The sequence below is a fragment of the Thermobia domestica genome, chromosome 7 (assembly GCF_964235325.1).
Source record: "Thermobia domestica chromosome 7, izTheDome1.hap1.1, whole genome shotgun sequence".
In the NCBI taxonomy this organism is placed as follows: Eukaryota; Metazoa; Arthropoda; class Insecta; order Zygentoma; family Lepismatidae; genus Thermobia; species Thermobia domestica.
The window spans coordinates 142,716,947-142,741,828 of NC_137460.1; the positions used below are offsets into that span (position 1 = coordinate 142,716,947).

Consider the following 24,882-nt stretch of genomic DNA (forward strand, 5'->3'; position numbering starts at 1 on the left):
GTTAACTTACGATCGAGAAGCAATACAAGCGGCCTCTTCTTTGGTGCACGGTTGGAGTAAAATGCTCTGGTCATTTGGGCTCATAAACGCTTGTCTCATCTTACGAACTCTAGTCGAAGTTGTTTCTGTCACCTCACGAAGTAATTTTTCTGCATCTTGTTGTTCTGATACGCGAAGCCTCATTTTGGCAGCAAAAGCCAGTTCCGACGTACTTGCAGATGTACGTAAATCTTCCGCTTTCCTCCGTTTAGTTCGGTCAATAGATTCTCTGAAATCCTTCGATGGACAACCGCCAGGATTTGATCGATGTTCCATCTGTCTCCGGAATTTAAATGTCAATTCTTTATCAAACCATTCTGTATGTGTCTTTAGGAAATGTCATGATTTCTGCCACTCGTATACAGTTTTTGGTACACTTGGCTGCAAAACCTGGAAACAATTCGTCGAATGTCTTCACTAACGTGGGCTGGGTGATCACCAAGGTCCAATTACGTCAAAACCCCGGTCTGGACATTTGTGTTTGTTACCTTTGACAACGTCCTTACATTTCTCTCATTTTCTCATTGAGCTGGATGCGTCTTAGCATCATTGTGAACTATAGATGTCCTGCAAGAAAAAAGTAGGAATTATTAATTTCAGTGTCCTGTCACCACACACAATCACAAAGAAACACCTATTTCACGAATTCGCACCTAAACTTCCTGAAAAACAGTTCATCATGGATTATTCTTTTAGGCCATTTCAATAATTCTGCTGGGGAACGCTGGGCACTATACTAAATCTCTGTAGTTTGGTGAACCTTTTGCTAAAGCAAATTAATTTTGTCACATTAACAAATTTTGTTCGAGGAAACGTAGATATGGAAGATAGTGCATAGCCACTTTGGACAGTTGCAGTACTTGAGAGGTATGTTGGTACCATATACAACAAATGTTTCTTGTAAGCACATATTCTCAGATACCAAGCCATGAACTTCAATGACAAAAACTCTACTTGGCAGTTATTTCACAGATATGCCCACAATGGTTAACTTTCACCCTTTCTAACTCACACGTTACATGTTACTCGTGTTCATTATTTGTATATAATACACTATGGATATTTCGTAACCCATACACAAACCAATGTCCTTCTAATGCAATTTTCAAAAATTGGGTTTTGACCAGCTTTTTGGTTGTCCTGAACCACTGTGCTGCGTGTTAATTTTTAAAAAGTAATAACAAGCCTTTTTTTATTATTATTATGTGGAGCCGTAAATTGATTATTGACGCTTATCTTTAGGCATGAGTGTTTCGAAACATGAAGAATATTTTTTCTACGAAACTAATCAGAAACCAGCGGTTCTCAAATGCAGAAACGCGAGTATGAAGGAACCACATGACGGAACGTCATATGACGTCAACCGTACCGTGCGATTTTATTTTCTGTGTTATATGACGTCTCCCAGTTTCTAAGGGTTAATAGTGGCATGGTTATGGTGCATCAATTTTTAATTTTAGAAAGAAATTAGTTTCTCTCGAAAATTACGCATGAGGTTTTAGACATTTTATTCGGCTTTATGAGATCTATCGATTGGTATATGTCTCATCTTTGCACAATATTTTTTTCTGTTCAACACTAATAATGTAGATTTTCTGTCGTAGGTTGCCCTCTCGCAGTTGGGGGAGATGCTTGTTGTGAGGTCAATTACACTGAACTTTTAATTGTTCTTAAACTTTTTTTTTTTTTTTTTTTTTGTTTTCTGATTTTTCAAGCACCACTTTTATATATCCGTTTAATATATTTTATATAACATCCACTCCTTAGCTGTTTTGATTATATTCACATCATCTCTCAAACAAACCAATGTTACGTCTAATTTCTATATGCATATTGTAAAAATTAACCATTGTCGTAGGTAATTAGATCAGACTGACTTCTGGTGTCTTTTCTTCCTAACAGCTCTTCCTGCTTTTGTAAACTAAACACTGAGTTTCCAACTTGCTGCGGAAATTTAGTAGTTTCTACTCATAACGATATTTTTAAAAACAGAAAAGAAGCCTGTAAGTTAACATTTCGCTATGTTATAGCACATGCATATGATCTCCGCTTTTTTTTTTTTTTTTTTCTACTGGCAGTTCGTGTTTGTTATTGACAGTTTTAGTTTAATTATTCCTCAACGTTTCCATGACCTCTGAACAGTTTGAAATTGAATAAAATTATTAACATTTTCGAATAACTTATTTAAGGAAAAATGCTTGTTGTGGAAAATAGGGCACCGAACAATCAACAATTAGAACTCTCATGTACTGAAGCATTTGCATCTAGAACATTTTGAAGTTGTCAAGTTGACATGCAAAAAACAAATTATTTCATAAGTACAACTTGTCCATCGTTTATCAGCAACATATAGTCCTAGCCATATATTATTCTCGGATTTAAATACTGGCCCAAAGTTGTGGCTTAAATATTTGAAGAGAACTCTAGTGCCCAGGATCTAATAAGATGAAGATTAGATGCAACTCAACTGAGTATAAATGTGCCGTCAAAGCCAATAGACACGAATATCATTGCTTCTCATTCTTTTTAGTTATGTTTATGATGCGATAGTGTTAATAATAATTCTGTCAATGTCCAAATAGATGTTGAAGATTTGTCCAGAGACAAATTGAATCAATAACAAAAAAAAAAAGTGCAATCTTTTCATGCTATGTCTAGTTTAGTATAGGAAGTATAAAATAAAGTGGTCTCTATAATTAATGAAATAATATTAAAAAGTGCAGAGAGATTATATCCGGATTCAGTTTGTCTTTAGGCTAGGTCTTAAAATCTACGTCTTCTGTCTGGATGGAATATTGTAAACAGTATTGTGGAAAACTATTGACGATTGACGCCCCTTTACACTCACCTTAATACATCATGTAATTCGATATTTTAAAGAGTATGCAAAACGATTTTGATTTGATTTTCAGCTTAGCGTCCCCTTCAGCAGTAAGAGATGTGCACCTACAGATTATCATGGAATCCGAACCACATGCGCTCCCGCCGGGAATCGAACCCGGATCTCTTACGCCACAGACATGTACGCTAACCGCTTAGCCACAAGGGAGCTCTAATAGACACAAAGAGTTAGGGGGAACCTGTATGTCACAATAACAACTATTAAAATGTATTATGTAATGGGCAGTAGATTTACTCGTTTGGTGATTCAACACAACTGGTATCGAACGAACATCATCAAAAACTTATTTGTTCTGGATTGACATTGTCAAAACGACAGATTGCATTGAAGTATTTCTGTTTAAACTCAATTTTCTACCGAAGAATCCTTAGTTCATATGCTTATTAACGTTACACTAACAGCCGATTTTGTTGAAGACCGTTTCCCATTTTCTTTTGTGAGTTACACACTATTCTCTCGAGAATTGAAGTGTATTACAATTTCATACTAAGTAATTACGAATTATATATTTGGTAGTCTAAAAATGCCGAGATGGCTTAGTATACGAAATCTCAGCATGTGGGTCGCAGCGAGACAGGTCTAACGTCATCTGACAGCTAACAGTTGAAGCTACTAGATGTGAAAAAGTCTTAGAATTCTCAGAATCAGATGGAAGGTGTTGTCTGTGATGGTAAGTGAACTTTCCGCAAAACTGTACTACATTTTACATCTTATTTCGACAAAGATGCAAATGCTACCCAGGCCCTAAATAAATTTGTGCACCTGAAGACGGTTCAGTCGCTTTTCTTCTTGAAATTTCTATGTCAAGTTATTTCTCCTAGTGGGCGACCAATTACAGCAAAAGTGTACAGTATTCTGGGAAAAGTCGAGCAAGACCGGCATGTAAGCAGTCATGAGACATAGCCAATGATCCAAACATTCATCACCAAAGTGATAAACCATTTGGGGAATTTGGCTACAGAAAGCTCAACGTTTGGGTGCTATACGATCTAACTCAAAACAGTATTCGATCGAATTTTATCTACGTAATTATACTGAAACGTAACGAAGTCGCGCCTTTTCTGAAGCAGTTGATCATGAGTGATAGAAAGTGGATCGGATCGGAAAGTGGAATAACAATGTGCGAAAAAGACCGTCGTTGAAGCGAGAAGAAGAAAGCCCACCTGACGTCCGAGAAGGTAACGCTGTGCATTTCATAGGATTGAAAAAGCATCGTGCATCACGATCTGCTGCTGCCAGACAGAACGATAAAGATCCGGATCTATACTGTTGACACCGTGAGTACACCAAGCAATTCAAAAGAAATGGTCAGAACTGGTGAACAGAAAGGGTGCCGTATACCATCCTGACAACGCCAGACTGCATACATCTTACGAAGCATCAGAAATTAAAGAGAACTTGGCTGGGAGGTTTTAATGCATCTACCATATAGCTCGGATTTGGCACCATCAAACTATCGTTTGTTTCAGTTTCTGCAGAACTTTCTGAATGGTGTTAAGTTAGTTTCGAAAGAACTTTGGGTTCGAACCACATATCGTAGGTTTTTTTTTTGTATTTATTTATTTATTGTATTTATTTGCTTTTTATTGTGTAGCGACGGGACTAGGATGTTGCTGAAAAGAAAAAGGCAGAAGGTCATCGAATAAAATAGTGCATATGCGATTTCATAATGTTATTTTCAAATTACAATAAATGTATTCTCAATTTTTACTTCGAAAGAATCAATACAGTTTAGACAAACTGATATATATATATATATATATATATATATATATATAACTTCTCTTCCTACTGGCACACCTTTTATACTTGTAACATTTAGGTAAAAAGAAAAATAATCAAACGCACACATCGACTTATTTAGAAAAGCAATAATTAATTTATTCAAGTTTAATGGTAAATTATAAACAATAACAAAAAAGATCAACATCAAGGTAATCAGGGAAATAAAGTGTTTGAAACAAATGCAACAATCAAAAATAATCTCTCTCTAAAATTAAATAAAAGTTTTACAAGTTACACTTTTGATTTTCTTTACTTCAAAGAAACCCACTGTTTGCATCACCGGTACATATGATCATCCAATTTTGTGTTTTTAAGTTATTTTAATTATTTTTTTGAACAAAATTTTGGTTCTTTTTTCTTTTCTTAAACTTTTATGGTACTAACAATAGAAATGCCCATTCACTAAATTTAACGTACATAAACATTCTCTTCTCGAGTGCTTTAACCTGTAATCTAGGACATAAGATTAGATACTACCCCAGCCTTAATAAGGACTCATATTAATAGTGTTTTGGATATTTGTTACTGTTGTAGAAGTCTTTCTTTCCCAGATTATTTTCTTACGCTTATAAAATTTAAAGATCACAGTTTTGTTAAAAATTAATTTTACAGAAATACTTCAGACTTCGAAATATCCATATTACAGACTGGATAAAAAATACTCTACATCGAAAGTTGTATCAAAACAAAAATATGCCTCAGGTTAAGGGTTAAAATAACATTTTAATACTCAAAAGGTTTACTTATTCTCAATAATTTGTTCGAATCCTAGTCATCTATTATGTGTGAAATTATACTGCTGTAGTTTCCTTTATTTCCAATGTATGAATAAATATTTATTTCTATCACTTTTCCGCTCGCTGTAACTTCAAAGTAATAACTACAGAAGGTCGGTCCACATTTATGGAAACGAAGTGGAACGTCCGCCAAGGGCGCTACAATCGCACAAACAGTAAGCACAGCAGAGCAATCAGAAACCAGTTGTGTGGAGAATTCGGTAGCAGGAAGTGAAGTGCTCCGAGTGTAAAATGCCTTCAAAAGTGACCCCATTCTGAGAGGGGTACATCACCGTTCTTGTCGACATCAGATACAGCTACAGTGAAACAGTGTTCGTCCAAGGGTTTCACTATTTCCAATAAGGGTATTGTCAATGTACTCAAACGCAACAAATATGCACAGCCAGAGGAAGCGGGTGTGCGCACAGTGGCACGAAAACTACACCCCCGTCCCAAACGTAAAATGGATGTGGTTCGACAAGTGTGCAGAAATTTGTGACCCAGGAGAATCCGCTGCCACAACGAGACATTGCCAGGAGTGTTAAAAGATCCAAATCAACTGTGCAGAGAATAATCAGCCAGGATTTACGCCTGCAAGTGAAGCATAAGCCACGTGTTCACACACACACAGCCAAACACGTCCGGGAACGCAGGGTCCATTGCAAACGGTTCTATGAACGGTATTTAGCGAGTGACAAATGAAAATATGTGGTCACGTTAGACGAGGCCTGGATCTATTTCTCAAACTCCAAGCGGGTTCGAGCCATTTACTAACATCCCAAGGATGCCAAGGACCACGCCAATTGGGCCCGCACGTGCCGCGAAAGCTTCATGGTGGTTGCAGGTTTTTGCCATAAAGGAAAACTTCTCCTGCATAGAGTTGCACGAAATGTGAAAATTAACGCAGCATACTATCAACGACACGAACCATTATACCGGCAGCATATTCCGTCCGTGTATGGTGCTGAGGTGTCGAAAGTCTTCATTCATCAAGACAAAGCAGCCAGCCACACATCTCGAACAACTGTGGCATACATGGCCCGCAAAGCGCGTGAAACTGGAATTCATGCTATCCCATATTCAGACATCCCTGTCAAGTCTCCCGACGCTGCACCAATGGACTTTTGTGCTTTCGGGTGTTTGAAGCGAGAGATTTCCTTACGTCGCCCACGCACACTGACTGACTTGTGGCAAAAAGGAGTGGTCCAAACTTGATCAGATTCCTCTGAACAGAAGCCTACTCCAATGGAAATTTCGGTGTCGGGCTATAGTTTATAGTCAGGGTCGTCACATTCAGTACAACAGCTGGTGGAAATACGGCTTTACGTCTTAGCGTAGGGGACACAAATTCGTTTCCATAAATGTGGACCAACCCTCTGTAGTATTAGTTGAACATATTAGACACAAGATCTTACAAATAAAGATAGAATGTAAATGAATACCCATTAGAATTACAAGTGTGTAGAGGGTTAATACACAATAAATTTCCTTACAACACATCTAAAAGTTCTCAAGTTTTGAAACGTCAAGATTGTTTCTGGACTTCCATTGACCCCTCTCCCACACACATGCATATACTTGTTGCTATGTCCACTACAAGGGAAGGTACTGTACAGTGGAAGGAAAAGGCCAATGTTGTTGTTACTTACAATGTCTTTCAATCCCATGATTTTCTGGAAAATAGCAGATGTTTCGTTCACGATAGATTTAGCCAAGACCTTGTGGCAACATTTGAAATGGCGGATTACAGTATTTGAACATTGGGTATTTTGAACAGATCTTGAAAACATTCCTAAGAAAAACATGTATTCCCATTAGAAGCTGCCAATTTGAGTAGATGTAGTCATTCTCCTTAAATCTCCAACATGTTATTGACCTATGGAAAATCTTACTTCCTGCGATACGAGTACACACTTCCTAATACTTGGTGCACGATGTTCCTGGTTTGATCCCAGGCTATCAGAGTGTAATGTGGGAGTGTCCATGGGTTCTCCCACATTTTAATTTTATCAATTCACTTTTATTGATCACCCACTCTTTACCCTACAACGCAAGGAATCTAAAATTTCATTTCACATCGTAAGATTTTGAATAAGTATTCATTTACATCAAGATTCACTCACTATTCAGCGTAATTACATTTTGAGATTTATCTACCACACTGAAGTAATAATATAGTGTCCCAGCATAGGGGCTAATCCAAAAACACAATATTGGAAACCAACTGAAACAAAAAAGTTGATATAATTTCTGTTCACAGAAAAAAAAAAAACATCGGATTTTTCACTACACAAGTCATGTGATACACTTAAATTACTAAAAATATCCAAATTAGAACATATGATATATAAACAATGAAAAATCCAAGAGTATTCATATAATTATTTCTTCTTGATAAATATAGCATTATTACCATAATTTCATTGCACATTTTGATTGATAAACTAGTTAACAGACTGTAAAATTCTTAAGTTAATATGTATTATAGTTTCAAAATTGCTAATTTTGTCATGTTTATTCCAATGTTATTACCTATTTGGAACTTACTTTAACCCTAAAACTGCATGAGACATACATAAAAGACATTTTAAACTGAACAAATATATTCTGCAGAACAACGAAATTCGTTACGAACATCTCAAAAGACAATCTTCTATCAATTCTCAGAGAAGCAAAGAACAAACTGACCTTGCTCATGTGCCAAGTTTAAAGCAAAAGTAAATATTTTCAAAAGGAATACACAAGTTGTATTGTTAGAATGATAACTGCAATGCAACTTCAACGGTCAAATTATGTTGAGACTTCATTGAATTTTTCGGATCCAAAAATGTAATTTAATGGGTTTTATTTTGAAGTTTGATTGAAATTTTCACATGTGCAGAAGCTTATGTAATATCATACAAATAACATTGGAAATCATCATCTGACATATTCTATTAATTCTTAACATTATGAAAATCCATAGTGCCTTACAACGGACGAATACAAATGAAGTGTGGAAATCAATATCTATGTACTGAAACTATACTTGGTTCGTTCTTGTATGTATTTTAATCTTGAATCTATCGCTTCACTGTAACTTTACACCTGTAGTTTTCCATGTGCTCTTTTCGATCACAGGAAAAAACTGACCACCCTACACATGTCTTAATGGCCCGGCTAATTTAGAACTAGAAGCTTTTTTCGGACATCGTCCTAAGACACGGTACATTATACTATAATTCAATTATTATGCGAAAGCATGGGAGATAAAGCATATTGATATGATATTACAAATAGATCGCTGACAAAATTCTAGTTTCGCATTTAAGATTTTAATTTAAATTCAAGATACTCATAACAATGAACTGTCATGACAACAAGTGATTTTGTCTTAGTTTCTTATATGAAAAATACTAATTTTAACTTCGCTACTGTAAAACTTGAATTTCCACCTGTATAGTTAGGAATTGTCTGCTTACATTTTTCAGAGCCCTATTTCCCAGAATTCCCGATTTCAAAGAGCATCGTCGCAATTTTGTCACTTTTCCAACTCCGATGGAAGTAATCTTAGAGAATGTAAGCGCAGCTATCATGGGGAACAGGGACTTTTGACCAGGAATCTCAGGTTGAAGCGGCAGAAAAGAGGTTTCAAGTTTGGTGAGTGTGTTTTGACTTGTCAGTTGACACATGCCTCGCTAGTTATGTGGATAATTACTAGCAAAAATATTTTTTTAGTAGCGCTGTAGAAGTTTATATGTCTTTCTTTTTTGTCACTAAACTTTGATGAGATTCTGAATCCCAATACTTTCAATGAATGACTTATCCAATCGCCTTATCATTATTATTATTTTCCGCTAAGTGGACTTCGTGATGGACAATCACCGTATGCGTGGGGTTTCTTGGAGTTCTCCCGTTTCCTACAATTTTCTTCATTTCATCATTCTTCTCATTATTATTGTCTCACGTAACTTCGGTGCATAATCGTGAGATGTTAAAGTTAAGACGGAAACGCATTGATTTAATTTATGAAAAATAAAAATTCCCTTACGTGCATCTAGCATTAAAATAACAAATTTAAAACTATTTTTTAAAAATTTAAATATTAAATGTCATTTTTTGTGATATACAGCATCTAAATTTCATTCGAAATTTAATTATGGCTTCTGTATAATTTATTGTACTGTAAGCGCATGATATTGCTCCAAAACAAAATAAACATCTACTAATGCTGATACAGAACTTCACAAAACAATCATATGAAAAGCTATTTAATTATATATTAAGTTGTTGCGAATGAAATGTCCGCCCAAGAGCGTCAATTCCAAAGACCAAAGAAATTAGAACCGTAATACCTGGTTAATCAAATGAGTATGAGTCGCCGTCTGCAATATACACTTTTGCCATGGCTCAGGCAATGATTGGATTTCGAGCCGAAAGAAGTCTGAAGTCTGCGATGCGAATAAGACTTTAACAGAATGTTGCATCGTTTTCCTTTTCAAGCAGGGACTGAGATGCTGGAAAAGGTACTAGTCAATGGGAGAGATATCGGAGGAATACCGCGGGTGGACAAGGGTTTCATACTACAATCAAAAGTTTTAGGGATGGTCAAAAAAAAAATTGCGATCTTGGCCAATAATTAGTTTTTGGATCAGGGACCACAAAATTTTTGAACAGCCCCTAAATCGAGTTTTCGTATTTTCTACGGAATAAGCACATCATACTGAGTTAAGTGATACTTTGGGGTTTGGCTACACTACGTGTAGTTCTCCAGATATAAGGCGTACAAAAAACTTTTGATTGAAATATATTGGATCTTTTGATCCAACAACTCTTGGAGAGCCTGGATCATCCTTTGAATAACATGTGGGCGCGCAGTATCATGCAACATAAGGACACGATATCTGTTGGCCACTGCTACATCCTTGCGGACATATTTGTGGTGCAGTTCATTAAGTTCGGCACTACAACGATCTGAATTGATGGTTTCACCTTGTCTGAGAAAGACATAATAGATCACTTCTACCATAGACCACCATATACGCAGAAACACCTTCCGTGGATGAAGAGGTTACTTAGGAAACCTCTCTGGACGTTGGTCACGACCCAACATGATCCTAACCGTTTGCGATTTTTATAGCAGATCCATCCCTCATCTGAAGTGAAAAAAACGATGTAGGAAACTTTCCAGCGTATTACTCACATTCAGAGAACAGTATACCTCTAGACGGAGATTTCTTTTGGCTGGTGTAAACTCATTTGGCATCCATTAGTCCAAATTTTCACTTGCTGATTGCAAGGAACCGCCGAACGACACTCGTCTGCAATGGCACAGATTTTTTTCAAGGATCTGTTTCTATAGTATTTCTGAGGAGTTCATCCAAACATGATGTTGGTCGGTGCCCACAGGACACATTTTGCAATGCTTTGTGAAATTTGACAAACCAACGGCGAATGGTGCGTTCAATCGCAATTACTGGACCAAATGTACTTTTTGGCAGCATGTTGTGCATAATGTCCCAATTTGAATTCCTAACAAAACCTCGCAATTACGTATTCTCCATGTTGAGGTGAGTTTCATATTAGACATCAAAACGGAAATTTATTTGGACTAATCTAATATATATACAAAATAGTCAATTTTGTCTAATATATCAAAACAGTCAATATCATCTGAACATACTGTATAAGACATCGTGCTACATATATTCATTTTCAAATAATGTGCACATTTGATACTTAGTAAATTTATACACCATGTGTTCTTTTAAATAAATAAATAAATAAATACATAAAAAACTACAGAGATGTTTTGGAATAATTCATGTCCGATTATCATTACACTATTTGCATTAAGGTCATGCTATAAGCATTATGGGATTTTTACTATTGAATCTGTGACAACAGTTACCAGTTTATACTTGATCTTTACAAAGTGTTTGAACTTATATACATTCTCGGTTCCATCATTATTATCGAAGATTCGCTCTTAATTGCCAGTTTCTATTAACTTTCTTAGTTTTATCTGCTTACAGTACAACCGCAATCTTATATTTCTATACTTAATTGAGATATTTAGTGAATTACAAATTAGAATTAAATAGAGTGAACTAATACATGTTATACTTTTTCCTTTGTTGCAATGCAAATGTTTAGTATGATTTCACTTCGAAATCGACAATACTTTCTTTATATACATATATAGATATGGCTAAATTTCACAGTTATATGAAAGGAAGAAAAAAAGAATCATGAATACATTACACTTTTCTTAATAGGATGATGAATACTTTCCTTCGTTTGTTATTTAACAGTACACTTATAATTTCCAACAAATAACATTAAGTATTTCCATTTAAATTGCGAAATTTCATTAAATTTGAATGAACAATCACATTGTTTTTCGTAGCAATTAAGACTTGCCCTACAAAATTCCAAAATATGCATATTAAATACTTCTTCTTTCTTTTAAAGAACAAAATGTCTTATTTTTCTTTTCAAGCATACTTTTCCCCCCTTGTTTATTATTTTGAAAATTAATGTTAACAATTTCTTTTATTCCTTTCCTTAAGACCTCTTCTTTTTCTGCAGGTCATCACTAATCAAAGATTTTCTTTTCCACAGTAGAGCAAGATCTAACACAAAAATAAATAAAATAAAAAATATATACATTAATTGAAAATATCATCATCAAAGACCTCAAGTACAAAGAATGCTGCAAAGTCTGATATAAAGTTGAGGAAAAGTGTAAAGACTTCCGTATATAGAAAACGCGAGAAAGGAACTACGAAATTCTCAAATATTGGTAACTTTTCATTCTGTTTACTGGCAGATATTGCTAGTCTGATGGAAGTATTTGGACATACAATTCAAATGAATGGTGTCTTTTCATCGATTTGTCAAAGACATGTCTGAAAACAGTTCTTCATATAAAAACTGGTTACGTCTGACACTAAAAAGACCCACGTAGCAATACTTCTTCTTCAAAATACTGAATACAATAAATACAACTGGAAAATATCTGCTAATTTCAAGGCCATTGCTCTTCTCATTGGCTTGCAAATTGGGCACACAAAATTCTGCTGATCCCTGATAGCCGTGACACAGTCACTATATTGTAAAAGACTGATCTCGACTGAAACTTCTCTCGGAGAAAAGAACAATCTGAGGAACCTCTAGTAGAACCACAGAATATAATTCTACCACCGCTTTCTATAAGATCTGTGAAGAACTCTGTGAAGGGACTGGACAAGGGGAGTGGAACATGCAAATACCTGGAACAAAAATTCCGAAAAATCGGTGCTCCGCAATTAAAGATATTTTCATCGGTTGTCAATGAAGGATCTTCAGTTCGACAGTCTTCTAATAAGAGAAATAAAGTAAACTCGACATTGTTGTAAATTAGTCGCAAGAAACTTCCTGGGAAACCACAAAGACCCCAACCAGTTTTAAAATTCACTCTTTTCACAGTCATTTTGATTTCTTCAGCATGTAAGAGTCAGCTATGAACATGGTAAACGCTTTCACAAGAAAATATCTACATCGGAGGAAAGTTACCAGGGTGAATCGACATTACCACTATTAGCAGGCTACTGCCGGAACTTAAAAAAGAACACTTCAGTGCCTACAGAAGGCAATTGATGTCAAAAGCTTTCACTTAGATTCGAATGATGTTCGCTACTGTTTCATTATGTAGTAGCACTTTGAAGAAAAATTACAGTGAACATTGATGAAGAGATGTATACAACAGTTTCCCCTTTTTTCCTAGCATTTCATAACAATTGTTATTTTTGCTGTATTTAGTGACATTTTAGTATTTTTAAATGTGTAACTAACATTATCACCGTTCTATTTCGATTTTATGTAAACCAGAGAAATATAACACAATATAAATTAATCTGTAAGAATTGTAAGGATTATGATAATACATTTCAAGCTGCAAAACACGTTTCGGGATTTCAATGTTTTAGGAAAACTGTGGGTGAATACAGCAAATCTAGCTTCAGATTCGAACTAAGAAGGTTAACATTTATACGAAACATACTTTGGAGCAAGAAACAGAAAAAGATTAAAGCTGTTGTACAGCACATCAAAAGTCAACGAGCTGTAATCCTCCTTACAGAAATGTATTTATACATTTTAATTACTTAATAAATCAAACGAAACACCAACGTCAACTTTACACGGTAGTTTCGCTGAACATACAAAACATGTAAATGCACAAGACTATGTAGAGTTCATTCACATACCTTACAGCACTATGTAAAGTGATTTAACAATTTCAGTAAATGTAATAAAACCAGAATTTGATAAATTTTACATTGGCTAAATAAATACTTCTAAAAACTCTAACTGTTACATCTATTAGTATTATCTGCACAGAATCAATAACATTAATAACATAATTGTTTTCAGCTTCATTAAATGAGGAATCTGACACTTGAAATGAAAAGGAAACATATACAAATAAGTAGTTTAGTTTCCTGTCTTGTACCGCAACATTTTACTTCTCAAACTGTGAACGTTCACAGTAAGTGTGTTTTTCCTTATAAAAGAAACTTATTCATTTCTATTTAAGCTATGGATTTTAATATTAAGAGCCTTAAATGCTATTCCTATACAATTACTAGTTTCAATTTGACCTGAAAAATGTATCACTGCTTCAAGTACTGTTAATTTGATATACTAGAGTATCTGATTTCTATTGAATATGCTTTTAAGTGTTGAAGGTAACTTGACATTCTCACATTGCATTATTGAACATCAATTAATAATATACAAGTATATTTACATTATTACACAATATACATATCCTTAAAAAAAAAGTAAAGTTAGATACTTAAAGCTGGTCATGTAACTAATGAAACCTTCATTTGAAAGCAGAGGAGCACTTCCTCAACTTTTGAAGTCAACACTTACAATTATGAGATCTTTTGTAGCCTATTACCTTTCAATTAGGTTCTTCCAGAATTGAAGTTCTTTTCTTCTTCTTTTTTTTTTTCTGAGGTGACCATCTTGCAACTTTAAAAATTACTTCTGCTTCCTAGAGAAATCATCAGCATAAGTCTTTGTAACACTACGACTTATTGCTGAATTTCGCAAGTTGAGTTAGCACTTTCTCTTTCGAGCTATCCCTTCATGAAAGTGTACAAATAATTTATTAATGGTATGATGATTTACTCGCATGATCATTCACCGCAATGGCTTTGCTGAAGTTAACAATTTCAACGCACGTATCCAATATTCTGCATTAAGGCAACATAAATATCTGATACTTATGTTATGTGCGAAAGTCTCAAATTTGAAAATCTAATTTGCGATCTCGGAAGAAGAAGCGCTAAACTAAACAATATCTTCATGAAGATGACCTATCAATCATGTTTGTTAGTCGAAGATACGGAACAACTGTTTTACTGTTGTATGCAGTACCTGGATTATTTAACATTGTATAGCATGAATTATGTAGTAGCTCGAGCTTAATCCTATAAAATACAAATGAACACAATAACAGGTTACACTGACTTCGAAAAGGTTTAAAGTTAACACAAGATGTTACATGCTACGACAAAAGCTGGTGGTAATGTGAAACCGTTATCAGGTATGATGCATTACTCTATCTTATCATTCTTATGCACTTCTCTTAAGTGTCTTTTCAGATTTCTTTTATTCGTATATGATTTTCCACAGATAAGACAAGGATAATTCAGTTCCTGGATATGAGTTTTCATATGCTCACGAAGAATATTCTTCCTCCGGAAAGATTTTTCACAAACATTACACGAAAAAATCTCCTCTTCATTATGCGTGCGCATATGTTCATATAAATTTGTGTCATAGCGATACAATTTTCCACAGATGTGACACGAGTACGGCCGATCGCCAGTATGCATTCTCTTATGCCTCAAAAGATGCTGATTATCAATGAAAGATTTGCCGCAGACTTCACAGACAAACGGTCGGTCATTTCTATGAATCTGCATGTGTCTACTCAGTGAGCCTGTCTGGGTCAATGTTTTCCCACACAGTTCGCATGCATAGAGTCGTTCTTGAGTATGAATTCTTAAATGTACAACTAGTGTTTGTTTGTACATGAAATTCTTCCCACACACTGGGCATACATGTGTCTGGTCAGTGTGTGTCTTTAAGTGTCGGTGGAGATTAGTGTCGTGACGGAAAGTTTTGCCGCAAATTTTGCATGCAAATGGGCGTCCATCCAAATGGGTTGCCTTGTGTCTGCGAAGGTAACTTTTCATAAGGAATGTCTTACCACAAATCTCACAGCCATGTAAATATCCCACGGTGTGTGTCTTTCGATGTCGTAACAGAACAGCTCGACAAGAGAAATACCGACCACAAACATCACAGTAACAGGAGCATGCACCTGCATGTTGCTTATGTCGCAAATAATTAGCTATTTTGCTGAACCCTCGCCCACAAAGATTGCATATATATGGAAGTGTTGCATTATTTTTAACGGTTTCCTCAACCTCATTAGTGTTATCAACGTAGGACTCGTCGTAGAAGTCAGAAGGTTCTATTTTTATATTTATATGTTCCACTTCACAATCCTCAACGCTCGACACATTTTCTTTACCTTCTATTCCAAACGATATGTTCTGTTCTGTTTCACAGTCCTTGACGATCGACACATCTTCCTCTTCTACTATATCTTCTTCTTGTTCTATTTTAATCGATATTTTCAATTCTGCTTCAGTACTTCCTTCGGTATCAGGCATTTTAAGTATCCGTATATTCAACAGTTGAACTTCATGAGAATATAGTTGGTATTACCTCGTATCTATAGAGAGAGAGAGAAAAAAAAACGACTTTTTACATATAGTGCGCATGTGATTGGACAAAAACATTTCGAAGTGTTCACGGAAAACAAATAATTTATCAGGAAATAATGAAAACAACACTATCACATAACACAAAAGGAAGTAAACTATAAGCTCTTTCGTTAAATATTTTATCAAAGATAAGGGAGAAAAGTAGTAGGCAAAAAAGAAAAAAATGAATTAGAAAAATAAGTGCTAACTAGGAAGTGTGCAGCTGGGCACCATATTGACATTCCTTCCTGAAATGATGGCTAGGGGAGGTAGGTATCAGTATACTTCGCAACTGGAAACTTCTCACAGGAACAATTATTATTATTATTTTGAGATGTTCATTTTCTGTATTTCTCTGCTCATCTGGTGAAGCGTTTAAAAAAAAAAAAAGTTAAGTCAAGGTTATTTGATTTAAATCATTCGATTTTTTTAAATAAAATAGTTAAATCAAGTTCTGAAATGATTTCTTTGAAGTGAAAGTAAAGAAAATGTGCTTTTATTCGTTTACTAATACATTTTTTCTGCATAGAAACATGCTGGCATTTAGCGTAGACTATAAAACATGTTTAATGTTAGTACTAATTTGTCATTTATTTTATGTACATAAATTTATCATAATTGTGACCTGCACACGATAATATTTAGCAGAATAATGTAAGTCTCATATTCCGCCATTTCTGTGCATCTAAAATAGAATTTCCTTTTACACCTAACGTTACTGTTTATTCATAATCCTTTGATTTAAAAAAAAAAAAAAAAAAAAAAAAAAAACTGTACATATTGAACACTGAACTTTTCCGGCTCTTACATTAAAAAATACATAAATAAAAAGATATACTTTTGGCATGGTATTAGAACTTAAGTTTTATTCATTAATTAAAAAAAAAAAAAAACTCTGACGCCTTTTTCCGTGCTTAAACGATCTCTTATTTTTGAATGAGCTACATCGAAAGTGAAAATAATAATAATAATATTAATTAATTAATTAATTAATTAATCTTTCTATTCCTGCTGATGAAGTAGAGGCAGTTACAAGCTGAAGAACTGTTTGCAGCACGTTATCGTCAATAAGCTTTTCTTGCGATTTTTACCACTCAACTACAGACAAACTTTGCAATACTTCATTAGAAAACATGACAGTTGAAAATGGTCAAGTTTTAGCTTCAAACTTAACTACTGTAGGTAAGAAGAACGTATCATATATGATTGTTCAGCAAACTCTATTGCGGAATGACAGTCTTCCACTGTAAAGCTCTACTTCTGAAGCCTTGGGCATAGCATGTAAGCCAAGAAGTAAACCGGAGTTAAAGCTTATTTTTGTCTGTATTAACCCTCGGACTACCAACGGGGAGGTACTTTGTGCCCACCTCAGTATTAGTCTTCTAATCGTTGCTTTAAAATTGTACGAAAATATTTTATTCCTCAACATGTTTAGCTAAAGCGTATACCTTACGGGGTTCAAACTGGACATTAGTGTGTCTCATAAAATTTGCTATTTTAAGTAGGTGGACACAAAGTTGGTAGGAGATGTGACTGACATTCAGAAGTGGCAGCATTATAAATAGCTGTTAATCTTATCCTGTGTACTGCTCACTTTAGTCCCCTCTAGAGTTGTGACAGAGTTTCTACTTTGTTTCTTTTGCAAGATGGATTTATTCTTAAAAGGTGGGCATAAAATGCCCCCCTCCCCCCATTGGTAGTCCGCGTTACAAAAAATACCTAGGCACTGCAAGGGTTAAGCTTGCACTTTAGTAATTAGGCGTTGAATTTTTGTTCAAGAGTATTTGGCCATGATTTAGCGACATCTTCAGGTCTGAGTGATTTTTCCACTAGTTCTTTCGGCACCCCTGCTTAGTGGTAGTGACTCAGTTGGTAAGCATTGGTCTAAAATTCGACTACAATTCAGAATGGATTCGAATTCTGGGGTCGGCCATCCTAACAAAAGTTTACTCAGTACCTCCGGGTAAGTACTAGGAATCGAGGATAATACATCCAAATAAGGTCCCGACAGACTCTTCTTTGCGCATTCCTGACTCCTTCCGTTGCGAACTAAACGTGATACCTAAAAATTACATTACATATAAATAGATAAAATTAAATTACACAAGGACAACGATTTAAATACAACCTCAATCCGGAAGTTTACCTATCAAAAGGTCATTTACATTGAATTCTATTTTCCAGTTATATTTTATCAGCTTACGATTCGGATTATGAAAGACAAAATGCCTGATTTAAATTTTAAAAAATAGATTTAAATAAATCAACAAAACTGACTTTTTTTAAAAACACTATTTTTTCCTCACCTTACACAGTAGTTTCCCTTGCACCCTTGCATTTAATGCATATATATATATATAGGGGAAAATTACACGGTTTTAGAGTATTATCAACTCAAAAGACTGAAACGCCCTTCAAATAGTTGCTTTAAAAATCTATTAATGTGAAACTAGCTCATCACTACATACCAATAAGAATGTGCACATGAATTAAGCCGATTTGGTGGAAGAGAAAGAAAAACAAGAGAATTAAAAACAGAAACAGACAAAATACATTATGGCTGAATCAGAAACTAGAGAGTGACTCCAGGAAAAGAAGAATCATTCAAATGTTTAAAAATATAAAATTAGGAACACTAAATTCAAACAAGACTGTTAATTCAACTAAAAGTATCTTCTTTTACATTTCGTGTCATCATTTCTACTAAACCTAATATGTTCATGAATGGCTAGAGGAAAAGACTGATCCACTCTGTTCAAATTTTTATATACGGCCTGCATAACTGTTACAATGCTAACGTTGTATCGTCTATATCTGTTACAGAAGATATTCAATTAAGGACAATTTTGGCAATAAGTGTTTTATAAATTGTATAGCAACAAGAGGAAAATGCATTTTTAAGTCACATCCACTGTAAATATAAATCCACCCATTGCCTTAACCTGTGTAGGCTACTACTCACTTGCTTCCGCTCAATATACAGTATAATTCCCATGCGCATTTTAAAGTGTCATTGGCCATAAAAAGCGCCCGTCCTTGCGCATTCGATCCCTAACCATCAGTGCTATTCGTCTGTTATCGTTCCTTCAAGCTCTCACACTTCCTGGTGGTCACAAAACAAATGCTCTCGTGACACCAAGTAAAAATGAAAACATCACAACAGAATAGAAGTTAATTATGTACTTAGCACAATATATGTATAGTCAAAATTATACGCCGCTATTGCGAATCTGCACATGGGAGACGCAAGATTATATATATATATATATATATATATATATATATATATATATATATATATATATATGCGTCGATGGAATACAATTTTCGCAGTCATTAGAGGACTTAGGACTTTTTTAAAAAATACTCTTATAGTTATTACATGGTGAGCCACTAAACTGTGCGGACAATAGAAGCACATAAAAATAAAATAAATTAATAATAATAATAATAATAAATAAATAAATAAATAAATAAAAAGAAAGTTTAGGTCCAGTACACTAACGTTTTTGATTAAGTTGTTACAGATCATTTCTGATTGTAACAAGTGTTTATTTGAGACAAATTTCTGTGACTAACTTTGTCCAAATAGATAATCATTGCCCCCAGAAATATGCCATTCTTGGATTGACCGATATTTTACGTTTAAGTTTGGAATTTAATTTCGATTTTTCACGTGCCATTATTGAGTCTATTATTCTAAGAATAACCTTTTCGTCATCTTTGTTTATTTATGTTGTGCTGGAATAACGAGTAAGTTACTTTGTTACTTTGTTAAATTTTTATTTGAATCTTGTCAAATTCGAATGTTTCTTTTTCTTCTAATTTAGAAAGAGAAGAAACTAAAATTTTATCTCGAATGAAAATTAATATTGTTTTAAAACAACGATAATTTAGTTTACAATTGTTAAGCTATAATCTCACTGCCTGATATACGTGGTCTATCATATTTCTATCTAGTTTTTGTCGATAGTACTTCTATATGTAAAATGGCAGTATGAAATAAATGATCTGCCAAGAAGTACAGGCCTAAATTCGTCGTGTTTGACCTTGGTGTCTGCCTTTTGACTGCTACATAGCAGGGTTGGCTGGTTTAAGCCAAGGTGGTTTAAACCATGTTTAAATCAGCTGTTTTTTTTTCAAAAAAAACCAACTGGTTTAAACAATAAAAAAGAAAGAAAAAGAAAAGAAAAAAAGAACGAAAAATGCTTTAAATTGTGCGAACTTCGTGGTATGTTTCCACATATCAAATCATCCGCATTACGTTTATCTACTTTTCACCTTTTAATCAAGGGGTCCCGTGTTCAATTCTCGGTCGAACCACAACCCATCTTTCAAGTGTAAACCAAGTAGCGATTCGAGGTGTCCCTTTAAGCGAAAGTCTTCTCCGTGATAACCTTGGTATTTCATAAGTATGTTAAGCCTAAACATACGAAATGAAACCAAATTATATATTTCTACTTGAATGAATGCCTGTTGCGGGAGACCCGGGTTCGATTCCCGGCGGGAGCTCATGTGGTTCGGATTCTACGTTAATCAGTAGGTCTACGTCTCATATAGCCTCGCTGCTGAACGGGACGATAAACTCAAAATCAATCAATCAATCAATGAATGCCTGTTGTTCTATAAAGAAGTCAAGGTTGCTTAAATATATTGATAAAAATTGGAAAAAATTATCAATTGCATACGTAGCTTCCGACATCAACTTGGATTTGACTTTAATTTTATTGAATGATATCTACATACCAAATTTGTAATTTAATACCTCAGTTTTAGCGTAGTGACTATGATACGTTGACCTTAAAATTTTACATACAAATACATTTAAAGTAATAACAGGATTTCCCCAATGGCTAAGGCGGGAGTTTCCCGATTTATATATAATTCTGGTATAATGTTTTTACTTGTGTAACTGTTTATCTTTTTGTCCTTTTGAAATGACTCTTGACAATTATATTAACAAGCAGGCCTATGTAAAGATCAGTACAACGTATTTTTATCAGGAATCCTTCGTGAGTGAATCGGCAATCGCATTTGTGACCAATTAGTCCAGGTTTCGTGTCCAAATGGACAATTTCTCTTGGATGTAAGTCGAGAAGCGGTTTGGATTCCGCTTTAAGTTTATGTGACCCATTCCAGCATAACCTTTCTGTTCATATCTAATATAAATACATAGAGTAAATTATTTAAACCAAAAAAACCTGGTTTAAACAAAAAAAACCGAGTTTAAACCAAAAAAACTTGGTTTTTTCAATAAAAAACCATGATTTTTGCCAACCCTGCTACATAGTATAATGTTATTCTTCGATCCGTCGATTGATTTGTATTACAGAGTTTTGCCAAAAGTAATTTGTCACTGTCTCCGGGAACTATATACAGTATAAGAAAGTCACTTTAAACAAGACGAATATTGTAAAATGTCAATGACACACGCCATGATGCTAATTTAAAATAATCATCCGTCTCATGTTACAGAAATTTATATTCATTTTAGTTTTGGTCTCGTTTCGACTTATTTGGACACTACTAGTAGAAAATAATCTCTTCTCGTAAAGGCATCTTCCTTCAAAACAATAATCAGTGATATGATGGAATTTCGAGTTTTCTGCACATATTCATAAAACTGTTGTCGGCTCACACTGGATCGGTTTTGTCGGTGAAGAAAGTGAAGTACACACAAAGTTCAAATGGTATCTGATTTAAATCAATTTCTCAGCCAGTAGAAGACTACAAGATTAAATCAGAAAGTTGGGATCTCTCAAAGAACTTAAAAGTAAGTTTTAGATAATCCTTAATCTTGTCCTCCCATCTGTGCCCAGGTGTTCTTAATGGTCTTTTTGCCAATAGATCTCCAGTTAAAATTTTGAAGGCGCTCCCACTTTCTTCCATTATGGGTACATGATCTGGTGATCTGAACCTCCTAGACTCAATGACCCTAGTAAAGTTAAGTAAATTACAAAGTTTTCCTTTACGACGTTACCGACATTCCTCATTCCTATCCCTCTTTCGCTCGAACATTCGCCTCAGGATTTTATTTGCAAATACTTTCAGTCTGCGTTCTTTCCTCAAAGTAAGTGATCGTGTTTTGCAGTCATTCAGCATAACTGGCATAATTATCGTTTTACATATTTTAAGCTTCAAATTCTTCGATAAATTTGCGACGAGTTTGGAGTGAATAATAACATGAATTCCCTGCTTTCTGTCGGTATTTAGTTTCTTCGTGGACATAATGTTTGTCTGTTGATATTGACGCTGGATATCTGAAAGTGTCCACTTTGTTGAAAGTATTAGTAGATATTTTAATGTATCCATACTTTGCAGTATTATGGTACGTTGAAATCACAGTATATTTATGTATGTCGCAATGTGGGAATTTTGTACTCTTTACGATAAGGTTTCTGGACGTTCCAAAGTTCTTGAGTTTAACGCCGTCATCATTACTTTCCTTATGCAAACTTTCGATCCCTTTAATCAATTTGCAAATGTCTTCTCGTCCTACTTTTACATTGAAATCCCCTAATAGAATTTTCATATGCATCGTGGAAATTGATCAAATACCCGTTTTACTTCGTAAAAACTTTTCTTTATATCGTCATCCTTACCTTCTGTCGGAGCATTTGCGTTTAACAATTAACACATTAATATAGTAGAATTCTATTACCTTGTACACTTCTTATCCAGTTATAACTGCCTGCTTTAATTACTGGAGCCATGAATTCCATGCAATTTCTTTCTTCGTTCTTTATTTTCATACATGGTATTCCTAAAGGAGAAAACATAAGTGCTTATTACAATATCTCATTAAAATATTTATTGATTAAAGCTACAGGATACATAATACATAAGTACAGTACACTTACCTTGAAGTTATCTTTATTTCAATTAATGATTTCGATCAACCTTTATCGACATTCGACCTCAAAAGATTGATTTAAAAAAAAAAAAAATGCGAAAAAGAAAAAAATATATATATACAAAATTCAAAACTTGCAAACTCCTTACCAAATCTTACGAAAGAACTGCCACGGTTCTTTAACGTTTATAAAGAGAACAACATATTTTAAAAAAACAAAAGTGATCGTCAAACAACAGTGAGTGTTTTAAGTATATTCTGCGGTCTCACTTTTTATTTTACAGGGCATTACATATGTGTAGGTAAAATGATGTGTCCTACAGGTAAACAGATTCCAGTAAACAGACACACGGAATGTCGATAAAGGTCACAGTGTGAATCGAAATTATTAACTGAAAAGAAGTGGTGGGTTCACTGTACTTATTTCTTTACAATATCTATATATCAAACTATCATCAATGTTGTATTAACCTTTACTATCCTTACATTCGAAACTCCTACTAAAAGTGGATGAGGAAGTAAGAAAATGAAATGAAATCTTTGAGTTTTACGTCCCACGGTTATGCCGGTTAGGCTAAAGGAGACGGTGATTATGAGAAATGAATGAAATGGTGGAATGAAGAAAGTGGGAGGAACGGGAGAATCCCGAGAAAACCGACGAGCACGTTGTCCATCACAAAGTCCACACGGTGCGAGCTGGGATCGAACAAGGGACTCCAAGCACCGGATGTGAACACTCTACCACTTAGCCACTGCGCCCCCATGAGAAAGTAAGATTAGCAATTAAAATATCCTTGCATATCCCTCGAGTTCATTGTTTAGAGAATTACATGAGTACTTGAGCTCCACTACTTTTATTACTCGATACACATATTCTTTTTATGCATCATATGCGAAGATGAGCTGCACTTATTTTCATCTAACTGCCTGTGTATTCTTTATATTTCTTGAACAATTGTGTGTTTCGTATTTACACTATTGGCGGGTTGGGAACTGTTACCGAAGACATAAATTATGAACTTCCGACAATTGGAAAACACTAATATGGTCCAATGAATTATCTTTCTCCTTGTTTCCACCAATCTAGGTTTGTATATGGTGGACAGGGTTGGCAAAATCCATGGTTATTATTGAAAAAAACAAAAAATAGTTTTTTTTATGTTTGTTTGTTTTTTGTTTAAAGCAGTATTTTTTTGGTTTAAATAATTTGCTCTATGTATTCATATCATATATGGACAGAAATAAGTTTGTTTAGCCTTGGTGTTATTACGCAACAACCGGGTTATCCTGGAATGGGTTACATAAGCTTAAAGCGGAATCCAAACCGCTTCTCGACTTACATCCGAGAGAAATTGTCCTCCATTTGAACTTGGAACCAGGACTAAATTGGCCACAAATGTGATACGTCTGCCGACTCACTCACGAAGCAGTCCTGATAAAAATACGCTGTACTGATCTTTAAGTAGGTCTACTTGTTAATATAATTGTCAAGAGTCATTTCAGAAGGACAAAAAGATAAGCAGTTGCAGAAGTGAAATCATTATACAGAATTACATACAGGCAATTTCAAAGTTATACAGAGTACAGAAGAACTAATTTAGTCCAAGTTAGTTAACAACGACTTTTGTTAGTCCAAGTTAAAGAAATACGACGACTTAATTTGCATATCAGTAAGAAAAGTGAATAAAGATACGAATTATTTGAGTCCACTTTGGCTCA

General features: G+C 34.7%; 2 protein-coding genes across 6 annotated transcripts in view; one reads left to right on the forward strand and one right to left on the reverse strand.

Moving 5' to 3' along the window:
* Positions 1-24,882, forward strand: part of LOC145690430 (S-phase kinase-associated protein 2-like) — a 211,071-nt gene that overhangs the window by 79,394 nt on the left and 106,795 nt on the right. For both annotated transcript variants that reach the window (XR_014132213.1, XR_014132212.1), the window contains exon 4: positions 8,973-9,141. The gene's annotated coding sequence lies outside the window, so the exon portion shown is untranslated. The remainder of the gene's footprint in view (positions 1-8,972; positions 9,142-24,882) is intronic.
* LOC145690431 (uncharacterized) overlaps positions 4,798-24,882 on the reverse strand; it is a 42,114-nt gene continuing 22,029 nt past the window's right edge. For 3 of the 4 annotated variants that reach the window (XM_081765300.1, XM_081765302.1, XM_081765301.1), the window contains 2 exons: positions 22,972-23,073; positions 4,798-16,279 (listed from right to left, as the gene is read on the reverse strand). In XM_081765300.1, coding sequence (XP_081621426.1) covers positions 15,090-16,217 — 1,128 coding nt within the window. In that variant the 5' untranslated portion in view covers positions 16,218-16,279; positions 22,972-23,073 and the 3' untranslated portion in view covers positions 4,798-15,089. The remainder of the gene's footprint in view (positions 16,280-22,971; positions 23,074-24,882) is intronic. The other variant, XM_081765303.1, reaches the window with a different exon arrangement.